This window comes from Carassius gibelio, chromosome A16, assembly GCF_023724105.1.
Source record: "Carassius gibelio isolate Cgi1373 ecotype wild population from Czech Republic chromosome A16, carGib1.2-hapl.c, whole genome shotgun sequence".
In the NCBI taxonomy this organism is placed as follows: domain Eukaryota; kingdom Metazoa; phylum Chordata; class Actinopteri; order Cypriniformes; family Cyprinidae; genus Carassius; species Carassius gibelio.
The window spans coordinates 3,137,711-3,151,051 of record NC_068386.1 but is presented as its reverse complement, the minus strand read 5'-3'; the positions used below and the strand labels follow the sequence as shown (position 1 = coordinate 3,151,051).

At 36.0% G+C, this 13,341-nt stretch overlaps 1 protein-coding gene across 1 annotated transcript; it reads right to left on the bottom strand.

The window, feature by feature from the left end:
- Positions 1 to 2,022: 2,022 nt before the first annotated feature.
- Positions 2,023 to 9,691, bottom strand: LOC128031069 (double-strand-break repair protein rad21 homolog A-like). Its single transcript, XM_052619285.1, has 14 exons — positions 9,537 to 9,691; positions 8,074 to 8,262; positions 7,858 to 7,987; positions 7,661 to 7,760; positions 7,320 to 7,426; positions 6,770 to 6,967; positions 6,587 to 6,691; positions 5,874 to 6,005; positions 5,517 to 5,740; positions 4,145 to 4,298; positions 3,254 to 3,399; positions 2,998 to 3,180; positions 2,794 to 2,877; positions 2,023 to 2,707 (listed from the first exon to the last, which is right to left on the bottom strand). Exons 2-14 carry the CDS (start codon positions 8,215 to 8,217, stop codon positions 2,516 to 2,518), a joined length of 1,899 nt encoding a protein of 632 aa, XP_052475245.1. The 5' UTR covers positions 8,218 to 8,262; positions 9,537 to 9,691; the 3' UTR covers positions 2,023 to 2,515.
- Positions 9,692 to 13,341: the final 3,650 nt, after the last annotated feature.

Sequence of the window (13,341 nt, the reverse complement as noted above, 5' to 3'; positions counted from 1 at the left end):
TACTTGTCTAAGTCCAATTTGAATAATAAAAAAAGAGTTTTATAGCCAGTAAACTTTTGTTTATAGCTAAATGTGAAATTTAGCCAACAGGAAACATAAATTAATTATGTAATATTTTCAAGTATTCTCTTTTGAATGGTCAAACAATCCAAATGAAAACAAAGAGAAGTCACTTACAAAATAACACTTAATAAATGGCAAAAAGTCTGACCAAAATTTTTCAGTGTAGAAGCATTGCCAAAATAAATGAATGAAGACTTCTTCAGAAGAATGACAAAAACAGCAACTCGCGTCAATGTCTAACTTTAGTTGGGTAACATTTGTGAAATAACTTAAATGTTATTTATTTTACTTTGTTGGTAAGCAGTTATCTATGAGACAAGGTCCATACTTTCTCCCAAGGTATATTCTCCACAACGCTATTCCAATTAGGTATTATGAAAGAGAGCTCTAATTTTATAGTTATTTTTTTCTTGATCTGTAGAAAAGCAAACATTTCCGATCATTGTGTGAGTTAAATTCAGAGTGTGAGTACATGGCCATGTACTTACAATACCTTGTTTGGTGTGTGGTTCACATTTGTCTGCTGTGCTGTAAATAAACAATCGTGGAGCAAAAAGCCCAACTCTTCTGGTTCAACGTCTTGAGGACTTTTTTTTGCATTTGCATTTGCATCATGCTTTTTTTGTTTTACTGGAAAGACACACTGCAACAAAAATCCATTGAACACTTCAACATGGATTTGACTATGAATACTTAAAATCACTTTGTGAGCTCAGTTTTGAAGCGTTTCATATTACCATGGTTTTGCGCACTGAAAGATTATTAAAAGCTTATTATATTTTTAGCCTGCACAATACATTTAAAATAAACATAATTGAATTGTATATTATTTCTGTGTAGTGTAAGCATTATAAATATATACACTTCTGAATTCTTGACATTCATATATAAATATTAAATTGTGAAATGATTGCCTGATTGAATTTTATAAGAGTACTAATAGTAATTTGTTTTTATTAACATCTTTAGATTGTGTAAAATTACTGTGTAGATTTTTTCAAGAATTACTTTTTGTATTTATTTGCATTACATTTAAATAAAATATGTTGCCATTTTTAATGTGCCCCTTTGGTTAAACACTGGCCCCTCCTTGGCCCCCCTAGTAAAATTTGTCTAGAGCCGCCACTGATCCTGCGAAAAAAAAAAAAAAAATGCAATATAACCTGCATATTTGCTAAATGAAAAAGTGCACCTTTGACAATCACTAAAGAATCACTAAACAGCTGCCGTGATTAAACTTATTGTACAATAAAATATTTTGATTTATAGAAAACCAAATAGGCACAGCAATCTGGAAAGACTAATATTTTTCAATATTCCTACTAATATTTCTTATCCCACTCATATTTTTCCAGACCTGGAAACCACTTAAATCAAATTCCATACTTTTACAAACTTCGTTTGAACCATGACACCAATAAAGAATTTAACATTTTAGATAAACTAATTAATAACACAAAACCCATTTGCATTATGCCTACACACCACAAGACCGGGTTTCAGATTTAGAAAGTGTTCTTGCAGCTAATCAGAGGAATCTTCCAGGTTTTCTTTTTTCCAGTTCCACAAACTCACGAATCCTCTCATTATAACGTAGTAAACAAGCATAGACATGATGTAAATAAGCGATTATCTGTGTGAGTGAAATATGGCCAACTTAATTAGTATTCACTTAAACAGTCTACATAAGAACTGTCCATTGTTCACTCTCAAACACACACACCAAAAAAAAATTATGTATGCTCTTCAGGTGGTAACTCAACCTCACAGTACAGTTAATTCCATATTGCAGCTTGTTATTTGTTCATTTGTTGTCGTCAATTAAAAAAATATTTTTTCTGTTGCTCTTTCTGAAAAACGCTTTAAAAAAAATAAATAAAAAAGGCTCTATGGTTTTTGTTAAACACCATAGATCCCAATCAATAAAAATACTAAAGAAAAATGGTCAGATGAAAAACATTCAAATCAGTATCAAAATTTAATCACAAGTGCATAAAAATTCCAATTGTATGCAGGAGTTTAACAAATCTTTAAAAATCATAATTGCCATTAAAAGAGAGATACAAAACATTGAACTATTGGGTTGTTAAATCCACTTGGGTTTCAAAAAAATAAACCTTTGTCTCTTAAATGTGACATTATTAAAAAGTTAAAATGTACACATAACTAACTCTACTACAAATGTAAACTTACTGGGATAACGCTTATGAAGGAAAATAAAAACAGAACAATGGAAGAAAAAAAAGCAATTAGTGAAACTGAAAAATTCCAATGGTTTTGACAATATGGAGGTCCAACATGTACTACCAAATAACACCTTTGTAGGTACGATGTCTTCATGATCTCCTTTAAAATTGGCCCCAAAGGACAAAAACTGATACAAAAAGCAACAGTAGCAAAACAGAACTATTAAATACAACTACAAAAAAATAAAATAATAAAGAGTATGCATCTATACAATATGGAACCGCGGTCCTGGCGTGGCGATAATGTCACTGTACGGCTCGGTCTGCGTCAGCTCGATGGCCTGCTGTTTCTTCAGCACCAGGAAGCTGTAAAACTTGGCCGCAGCCTGTTTGTTGTTGTTGTTTTTGCACAGCTCGAGCAGACTGATGGACTGGGCTCCAGTTTTAGCCACCACGCGCTGCCAAAACAAAGAAGAAAATGAGGAAACATGCTTTGAACACTTTTCTTATGAACATATACATATCTCATGGTCCAAATACAAACCTGAAGACCGTGAAGCATCTGCTGAGTTCTCTTGTTCCACCGACGCTCCTCTTGATCCTGGTCTCCTCCTTGTCCCTCCTCACCCTGTTGATGAAAGCACATTGAACAATTATCAATAACATATGAAAGATGAAACTTTTTTTTTTTTTTGATGTGATAGTAATTGCAGAATTTTCTTCCACCTGTCAGTGACAAACGTCTCACCTCTTCATCACTGTCTTCCTTGTCTTTCTCCTTGTTTTTGTCATCTAATAGGTCCAGCTCTGGTACCAGTGTCGAGAGGTTAGTGCTGTCCTCAGGAGGAAGATCCACCTGGGGCATGTCGAGCGTTTGGGAAAGTATTGACTGATCCACGGGTTGAAGCGTCTGATCCAACACTCCTATTTGCTGGAATGACAATTGAGCACCATTAGGCTTCATTCCACACCCTTAAAGCAGAATGATTATCTGGTTGTCTTACAGGCAAAGCTGCATCCTTCTCAAGTGTCTTGCGCTTGGCTCCACGCGGGCGAGATGGAGGCGGCATCATGGACTCATCCAGAGCAGTTCTGCTGCCCTCCATAGAGGAAGCCTGCAGCATACTGGGCTCCTCCATGATGGTCTGATCTGTAGTGCACAAGTAGGAGACTTTCACTTGAGGCTTTCAAACGACTGTGACAAACCATAAAACCAAGAAAAAATATTGAGTTGTTGTTACTTGAAATAAAATATAATGTTAACTGTATATAATAATAATAAAAAAAAAAAACTTATTTCAGCTAATTGCCATTTTTGTTAAGCTTAAGTTGTACTAAAACTAGAACATTAATAAATACTATATGGATATTTAAATAAATTACAAAATTACAAACACACATCAATATGAAAGTGACGTGGCATGTGGCCAAGTAAGGTGACACATACTCTGAATTAGTGATGTGCATTTGTCCCATCCAAAGTGCTCACACACACGCAGCGTGGACACACACGCAGAGCAGATATTATTTGGGGAAATATTTCATTATGTGTTTTCGACTCCGTACTTTACAGGTAGATGTATTTGAAATCTATTTTTGTTTTTTATATGTTTAAAAATATTGTTATTATCCACTGTAAACATTTTTAAATCTTTTTAATTTAACATTTTCACCCACTTCTATTTTCAATTGCATTATCATGTTCTCTAATTACTACAGTACTATTAGATCTATTTTACATCCATATTACTTGAATACTTTTTATTCAGTTAAACGTATTTTACTTGTTCACACCTCTCACTCACTTGTGGTCCCCAGAGCCCAGTTGAAAACCCGTCTGTTAAGCTACAGCAGTCTTTCTTATATAGCCACTCAACAGAAAGTCAAGAGCTTACCAATGACGTCACTCCTGTGACCCAGCACCTCTTCTCTAGGCACTTCTGGGTTCTCCAGCTCCTTCAGGAAGTCTTCCAGGCTGTCGGCCTCTCCTCCCTTCCTCCTCTTCCTCAGTTCATCAGGCACCAGTGGAGTCAAGCAGCGAGTAAACATCTACAACAGACACATTTCCAGGGGTTAAAGCAAAAAAAAAAAAACTTATTTCCAGGGGCAGGGCAGCACATTGATATCACAATGACTGTGGCATCTTTAACATTTGAAAGGATACTTTGGCAAAGTTATCGCTTTCTTTATTCAAACTGATTTTATTCCCCATGAATATATAGTTGACCTTAAGAATGAAAGCTATTTCAGACATTAAATAGGAAAATAGGAGCTATATCACTGCTTATCGACACTAGGGGTGTGACAATACACTTATATAAATAAAGAAATGTTTCACTAAAACGAGGCAATACATTAATACTACTTTTCAGAAATTTTGAATGACAAAATATTTGTCTTTTAATAACAAATTAAAAATAGAATTAATCTAGGGCTGTATCTAATTAATATTTTGGGTAATCAAGTAAACTACTGATTATTTTTAACAACTGAGTAGTCTGATATTTTTTGTAACAAATAGACCTAAGTGAAAGCCAGTCTTTAGTATGACTATTTATATATAAACTAACGATGAGGTCAAATAAAACATTAAAACCAAGTAATTACATGGTTTTCTTGAACAACTCTGTTAAAATATGCCAATACATAATATGAACATAACCAACTAAAGTTATCAAGAATTATAACAAATCCCTGCAGAGGCTGCTAATGGCCTGGTGACGTTTCACTTTACAGTGTGATTAAACTATGTTTAAATCAATTTATTCTTAATATTTGGCCACATGCAAGCTCAGAAACTTATTTTGAAATCACGATGTATAGTAAATGTCACATTTAGAAACAGGTTCATGTATTTTCCTGTGTTTGCAAAGGTTTATAATTGATTTACATAACAAATCTGGTGAGATAATGCACAATGCTTTCCCAGATGAACGTTAAATTACAGATAAGTTACCAAGAGATCATGTGTGAATAGGGCGCTTTAAAAAATCCCAGTAAATTTGGTCTGGCGATCATATTGTTCTTTTGGTGATGACGTGATTACTCTGAGCTGTTTACAAAGCGCCACTGCTTTTAATTAGTTTTTTCTATGTAAATATGCGTTAAACATATTTTTGGCCATTTCGCCTCGCAGCTTTTTTATGTAGGACTATATTTTTCCAGAATCCAAACGCTGCATACCGGTGCCAGAGAACTTTTTGCCCTGCATTTCCCTTTATTTTAGCCCTGAGACTGATGTTACAGTGACGTGAGATCAACCATCACCTTCAGCAGTCGGCCGTTCCAGAGAGGCTGTGCAGGCAATGAGAACAGCTTCTCTACACCCCCAGTTTCCTTCCACATCATCAGTTTCTTAGTAGGAGGAGCCAAATCCAGCGTGGTGACGATATCAGAGTAGTCACTCAACTGAGCGCGGATGGTCTTACTGTCCAACTCCTTCAGACTGTCCACAATGAGCTTTCTCTTTCTCTTAGCCTTGGTCTCTTTCACTGAGAACAGATCACAAGTGTTGCATTAATAGATATTCAGGCCACAAAAATCTAAATATACATAGTTGAAACAAGCTGTTAGACTGAGATTTGAAATTTGATCATTCAATGTAATGTTTTTGTTCATTTTTACCAGTAATGTCGATGGGTTCCAGAGCAAAAGCTTCGTCTTCATTAGGCACCAGAGTGGTCTGTTCTGTCTGGTCTGTGGTGTTGGGAAGAGGCTCCACTGGTCCAGAGTCTGGACTGTCAGGGCCGACAGCAGCTGAAATGATCATTTAGACACATTATGAGATTAAAAGACTTCACACTTGTATTTGCTGTTCATATTTGTTTAAAAATGCAACAAAAAAACTAAATGCATTTCAAATACTTATTTCTTGCTCAATAATTCATCATAGAATAAGTTACTTACACCAGTTTATTACACTATTTTACAATATCCTTGTTACTTTCTTACTATAATAATAACAGTACAAAATGTATAATTACAAGCAACTAACCCTTAGCCAAACACTAACTTAATGTAAATGTAAAATATTTACATTAAATGTAACCAAATATTTTACAATCTTGAAAAAAGTGCTTGAAATTGTAGGATTAAGTAATGTTTTGAAGTTGTCAAGAAATATTAAATATTTGATTTGGATTAAACAAATTACTTAGTTATCAGTGATGATATCAAATATTTTCCAGGAAATTTGATTTTGTAACGTAGGCAATTAACACAGACACAAAAATTCTTGATTTGTATATTTCAATAAAAACTTGATATGGCATAATTCACATTTCTAGTTATTTTATAGAGACAAGCTATAACTAAGAAACTGTGTCAGATTTACGTACGAGAAAAAGCATCAAAGTCGTCGTCATCATCGCCGTGGTCTTGAGGCATCATCACACTGTCTGTGATAGTAGGAGGATCATCGAATATACCACCACCATCCTCCACTGAGATTGAGCAGACACAAAGTTTAGCATCACATCATCATTTGAAACACTACACAAGTCAAATTAATTGGAACTTACTCAGAATTCCACCATCACTGTTTTCCAGGTTGTTGTCCCCAAAGTCGTCATAGTCAAGGTTGGTTGATTTCTCAGGGAGGTGAGCGGGACCAGGCTCAGCTTCCATAAGAAGGGTGGCAGCAGAGGATCCATGGATGATGTCCACCTCGAAAGCATTCTCTTCTCTCATTATCTCACGGTCATCCATGCCAAAGTCACCTGATATGACATTACCAGCATTAAGATAAGTAGAACATTGATCAGGTGACTCACTAGAATGAATAAATACACTAGAATTAGTACACAGACTGCTCAGATGGGGCATCCAAGTATCACAATAATCCACAAGACTACAGTTCATCAGTTAACTTGTGAAGTGAAAAGCTGCATGTTACAGCTTTTTGTGATCGGCCTCAAAAATCATTATCAGAGCACCCCTAGTTTTAATATAGAAAATAGCTAATTAATGTATTTGAATGGAAGTGCACAAAAAAAGAAAATAAACCAACACAAATATATTTCAGACCTGTTGGGAAACATTGATAAAAACGAAAATCTTTTGAGTTTTTACCAAAGTCATTGTCGGCCATGAGACTGATGTTTCCTACTTCTTCCCTCATGGTGATCTCTTCAACACGGCTCTGGTTCAGGGTGAACTGCTGTGCTACATCTATATCACTGAAATAGAGGAATTATATCCATAAATCATAAACGCAGTCAGACTCAGAAGGAGTCATTTACCCTGGAAGAATTTCACATAGATGTTTTTAAAATTCTAGGACCACTGTGAGGTTGTATACAGCGAGCAAAGTGACACCAATTACAATATAAATATTTCATATACTGCCTAGGGCTTAACATACACTTAACATTTTGTGTTAAAAATAACAGAAGACGTCAAGTGTTTCTTACTCCAGATCAGGAAGGGGCTGGTCAAAATCGTGGAACTCCTCTGGTAAGGTGATGGCGTTGTATGCAGCCTCACGGTTGTCTTCTGGCAGATCAACGACTCCTACAAAACACAATGCATTCTAATAAATACAGACAGTCAAACCCAGGTGACTTTGAAATCTCTAGATTTCACTAAAATGTGCGTTCAGTTTCACTACCTGGGCGGAAAGCCATTTTAATCTTGATAAACGCTTCATTACAATCAGCCAGAAGATATTTGGCTTTTCTATGGTAGATCCTCACCACACCCAAGAGAAGATGACCAGATGTACGCAGAGCCATTTTCACCTATTTTAACAGTAACAAAACAGAATTCACATATGCATTGACACACACTATCCAAAAGAAAACAAGCAGCAGCGTAAAAGACGTACCTTTGGTGAAATTATGCTTTCCACGCTGCTCTCCAGGTTGCATTCAAAGACGTGTGCTTTTGTCAGCTTCTTGTCCCAATGGGCCGCCAGCCAGATCTTGGCCAGCGGCCCACGTTTACTGAGGACAAAGTGGGCGTAAAACATTGCCCTGGTGTCTGGTCAAAGCTCCCCGAGATCTCTCTGCTACACCTGGAAAGAAACACAATAGCATTCGTTCAAAACTTAAGACCATAGTAATGTCTCAAAACCTATGCGCCGGAAGATGACCACCTAGGCAGCAATTTAAAGGGTTAGTTCACACAAAAAAAAGAAAATTGTGTCATTACTGACTTACCCTCATGTCGTTCCAAACCCGTAAGACCTTCGTTTATCTTCGGAAGACAATTTAAGATATTTTAGACATAGTCCGAAAGCTTTCTGTCCTTCCATTAAAAATGTATGTACGGTATACTGTCTATGCAGTCACTGCAGTGTTGTGGAAGAGAAGGCAATGCTGAATAAAGTTGTAATTTTTTTTTGGACCAAAATGTATTTTAGATGCTTCAACAAGTTCTAACTGACTCTCTGATGTCACATGGACTACTTTGATGATGTTTTTACTACCTTTCTGGACATGGACATTATACCGTACATACATTTTCGTTGGAGGGACAGAAAGCTCTTAGACTAAATCTTAAAATATCTTAAAATGTGTTCCAAAGATGAACGGAGGTCCTACCGGTTTGGAACAGTATGAGAGTCATTAATGACATAATTTTCATTTTTGGGTGAACTAACCCTTTAAGAACCATTGGCAGCTCATTAGTTTTGAGATACAGAATACACGAGAATGATTTAATGCATAATTTATACTGCACAACCAACCATCGTGTGCAAGACTCCAAAAACACAGGTTTAGATTTAGCTGTAGAAATTATTCACTTAGTTGAGTTAACTTACTAGTCAGATGTATTACTGTATTAATAGCATTTAAAAGGATTGCCCGCCTTTACATCAACATTAAAACGTAAAAAAGCGAGGTAACGTTAAAACATAGTTGCCCGCCACCAAAACGCTGTATTATCCCATGCAAAGCTTTCAAAAAGGTGGAATACACGCGAAATATAGAAAATGCATTATTAAAGAGTTACATAATTTTTCACCCAAGCGTTTGGCTAAGTTGTTGATTAGCAGGCTGCGCTACTTAACCATAAAATAACCTATAACTATATTACTTCTAAGCTGCAAGTGACAGAGTTTATTTTTTCTGGTTCACGAACAACGAAAACAAGCTAGAAACCAATAATACTTACAATATTAGCAATACCTGCAAAGCCGAATTATTTTCAAGCAATCGTTAGCAATTAGCATTAGCCAACTGTTGATTAGCAACAGCACGCAAGCGTCAAATTTCACCCTCCCGCTCATATATTCCACTTAACAAGCATGTTTATCCGGAACAACACACATTTTCCAACACGTACCATTCAAAATATGTTATCCGTGTTGATTACGGTAAGTCTATTCTCTCCCCTCCTGTGGAGAGAAGTTAGCAACCGTTTCCTCTCATTGAATCCGACAAAGATGGCGCGCGCTCTCGGCGGGATGTTTACAGTCAAAATTTGGGGGTGGGAGGAGCTTGGTTAGTGATTGAGAGGAAGTGGTGCAGGGGGGCTGGCGGTAGGAGGGGCTTAGCTGATGATTGACAGGACGTGGCTGCAGTAGAGCCCAATGACAGTGCGCTGTGCGACTGGCAGAGGACGGTGTTGTGTTACTTAACCAGTACTGGGTTTCTATGGTTTGTTTATTAGCTGAGGCGTCACAACAATGAGCGACAAGAAGTCGAATGATTCTATAGTTCCTAGAATTCAGTTTTTTTGTTTGCATGAACAGATGAATAGATGTACATTTCATAACGTTCTCATAAAATGTTTACATATATATAAATAAAATAGGAAATATTAAAAACCCAAAATAACCCTACAGCTTTCCCTTATACATAAATTAATTATAGTTAGTCTTTTATCCAAAGCTACTTACAAATGAGGACAATAGATGCAATCAAAATCAACGAAAGGGCAATAAGTGCTGTGAAAAATCTTGGTTAGCCTAACTCCATAAATATAAGTTTTATAATAAATAAAAAGAAAACATAAATGCTAGTGCTAAAATCTTTTTTTATAATAGCCAAAAAAAAAAAAAAAAAGAATTGAATAGAAAAATATTAAGGAATGCCGCTGTTAGATGCTCTTTCTTCACAGAGAAAACATGTAAGAATAGAAAAAGAATAGAAAGTGCAAGTATTTGAGGCTATAGTGTTTTTCATCTTATTTTTCTTCTTTTTCTTAGAATTAAAATAAAGAGTGTAACAGTTAGAGGGTCAAATGAAGATGGAAGTGATGCGTTTTAGCCGATTCTTGAAGATGGGATTGAGTTGGGCAGGTCATTCCACCAGGAGGGAACAGTTCATGTAAAAGTCTGTGAAAGTGATTTTGTGCCTTTTTGAGATGGCACTATAATGAGCAGTACACAGGCAGAACACAAGCTTCTAGATGGCACATAATTCAGGTAAAGGCAATAGTGCAGTCTGGATAAAACGAGCTTGAACAAGGAAATAAGCAAAAGAAAATGAAAAATACATACCATAAGTCTATTCTCGTCATCAACATATGAGGATGACCCTCTAACTATATTTAAACTGATTGATGTGTTGTCAGGAATAACTGATTTGCGTGCAGTTTGCTGGAGGCTTTGATTGGCTTCTCTTAAGAAAGATTTGACTCGGTTACCAAAGTCTAGTCATTAAAGGCCTGAGTCTCTTTCATGGTGCTAAGTTGATTTAAACTGGGAGAGGTGATTAAGGAGCATTCGCCGTACACACCCGAAGCTATTCTCTGCCATTGATCTACTTGGCCTTTGATACAGAGACTAAATGAATTTAGGTCTTGCTAAAGCACACTGGAATTTTCAGAGGAAGCTATTTTAGATTTCACTGTAGAAGGCCCTGCTTCACATTAGAAATGCATTGGGAATTCAATGCTTTATTGAAGCACCATAATGTGTATTTGCATAATAGTCTTGAACATTTAAATGTGTATGCCCTAAAAACATATATGTGAACGTAGACTCTTCTAGCTACACAAGTTTGATTTCATGCATTGTATTCTCAGTATTAAAGGAATAGTTCATCAAAAAAAAAAAGAGAGAATTTTGTCCAGAAGAGACAACTAAAATGCCTTAATGATGGGTTTTATTTTGTTTTATTATTATTATCATTATAATTTTTTACATTCACGTAGCTTTTCTCACAGCTTCACAAGACGTTAACTGATGGACTGGAGTCGTGTGGACTATTTATGGATTTCTGTCATGTTTTAATCAGCTATTTGAACTCTCATTCTGACGGCACCCATTCACCGTAAAGGATTCATTGGTGAGCAAGTGATGGAATGCTACATTTCTCCAAATCTGTTCTGATGAAGGAACAAACTCTTCTACATCTTGCATGGCCTGAGGGAGAGTAAATTTTCAGCAGTCTTTCATGTTTTGGTCATCTATTCCTTTAAGAAATTAGCATATTTTAGGACAGCATTTGGGACAGAGGCTTGACAACAACTGACCAAGATTGCCGCAGAGAGAACTGACTCACCTAAAAAGGCCTTTGGTATGCCTCAGAGTTAACAAAACCCTTAAGTGCTACAGGTCGATGTGTACAAACCCCTTGCCCTCCTCTCATGTCTGTTTGGTATGGTAATGAGAAAAGGTGATGGCATTACTTAGCATTTCAGACGTGGTTTGTATTCATTGGGAACAGCTCTGAGAAATGGGACTAATCAAAATGTGCAAATTAACACTCCCAGTGAATTGATTCCATTTTATCCAATTGAAATTCCAAACAGGCTCAGGTTCAATTGAAAGATGTGCGAGCCACCATAGGGTCCACAATCTCATATTTAAAAAGGTGCAAGATATCAGCATGACACGTGGTCTGCATTTTTAGCTATTAAATGTAAAATCTCTGTCGTACATTTTCAAACACTGAATTTGAACGTGTTTGTCGGCATCAAATATGTCTTTACTCATGAATAAATATATTGTCAAACTGACTTTGTAGTAAGGCCATACATGAATATATACATTGCTGATCCATGATTCTGAGTCACATGACATGAATAAGATGGGGGAAAGCTTCTAGAAAATAATTTAAATGGTTTAATTTTTTGTTTTTGAGAAAAATCTACTCTAAAGATTGCAAACAATTTACAAGTTTATAAAGTTAATAAAAATGTAATTAATTAAACGCATTTATGATCTGGCGCATCTAACAATTTTAAGCTGATTTATTATCATTTTCTAAGGTTGAAACACTGATCGTGCGATTACATCAGAGAGCTTACATTTCACTAGTTGTATTTCATATTTTAAATGTGTACTTTTTAATATTTATTCTGTGCTATATCTAATGGAAAACATGATCAATCCCATCACTCAGGCTCCATTTTGCTGTTTGAACTGAGGCAGCATTAGTGACAAAATGATATTTTTAACGTTTGAATTTCATAAAAAAAAACTGATATGATTTGAGATGTTATATGACATGAACCTGAGACAATATATTAGAAAAAAAAATATGACACGTTATCCCCCCCCCCACCCCTACACATTGCGAGTCAGGAATTTCATAATTGCCAGGGAGAAGTGTGAATATTTGGAAATATCTATCTCACATTTGGAAGAAATGTGGCTCAGATTATTTGGTTTTAGGAGAATTTAATTCCAAATGTTCATTAGTGAGACCTTTAATTTCAGCCTTTGGTCATTTCCTCAGTAGAAAATGTAAGTTAAAGGAGACTTGTTTAGACAACTATATCCAACAATGCATCAACATAATTTATTTTATTGTTCTCAGTTGCAGATAAATGTGTGAATCTCAGCGCAATATAAATGAAGCTCAAAGTGCGCGAAGCGTAAGAAAGGAGACAGAAAAGGAGAGAGGAGGTTCTGAGCGTTTATGTCAGATGAAAAGACGCAACTGGAGACCTCAACACTCTGATCTGAAATTCGTCTTGATCAAACGTCTGTCTTTTATTATGTGAACACATTGAAATTGTCAGATGTATTTGCATATAAATGGTCTCCATGGCCTGCTGTGGGACCGCAGGGCTGGCAGACCTGATGGCAAGGCTGAAAACAGCTCATTTCTTTTCTATTTTATTATGTATGTAGCATTTCAGAATACCTTTTTATTGGCATTGAACAAAACATTTGTCATTAAGAGTGTTTTTCGTA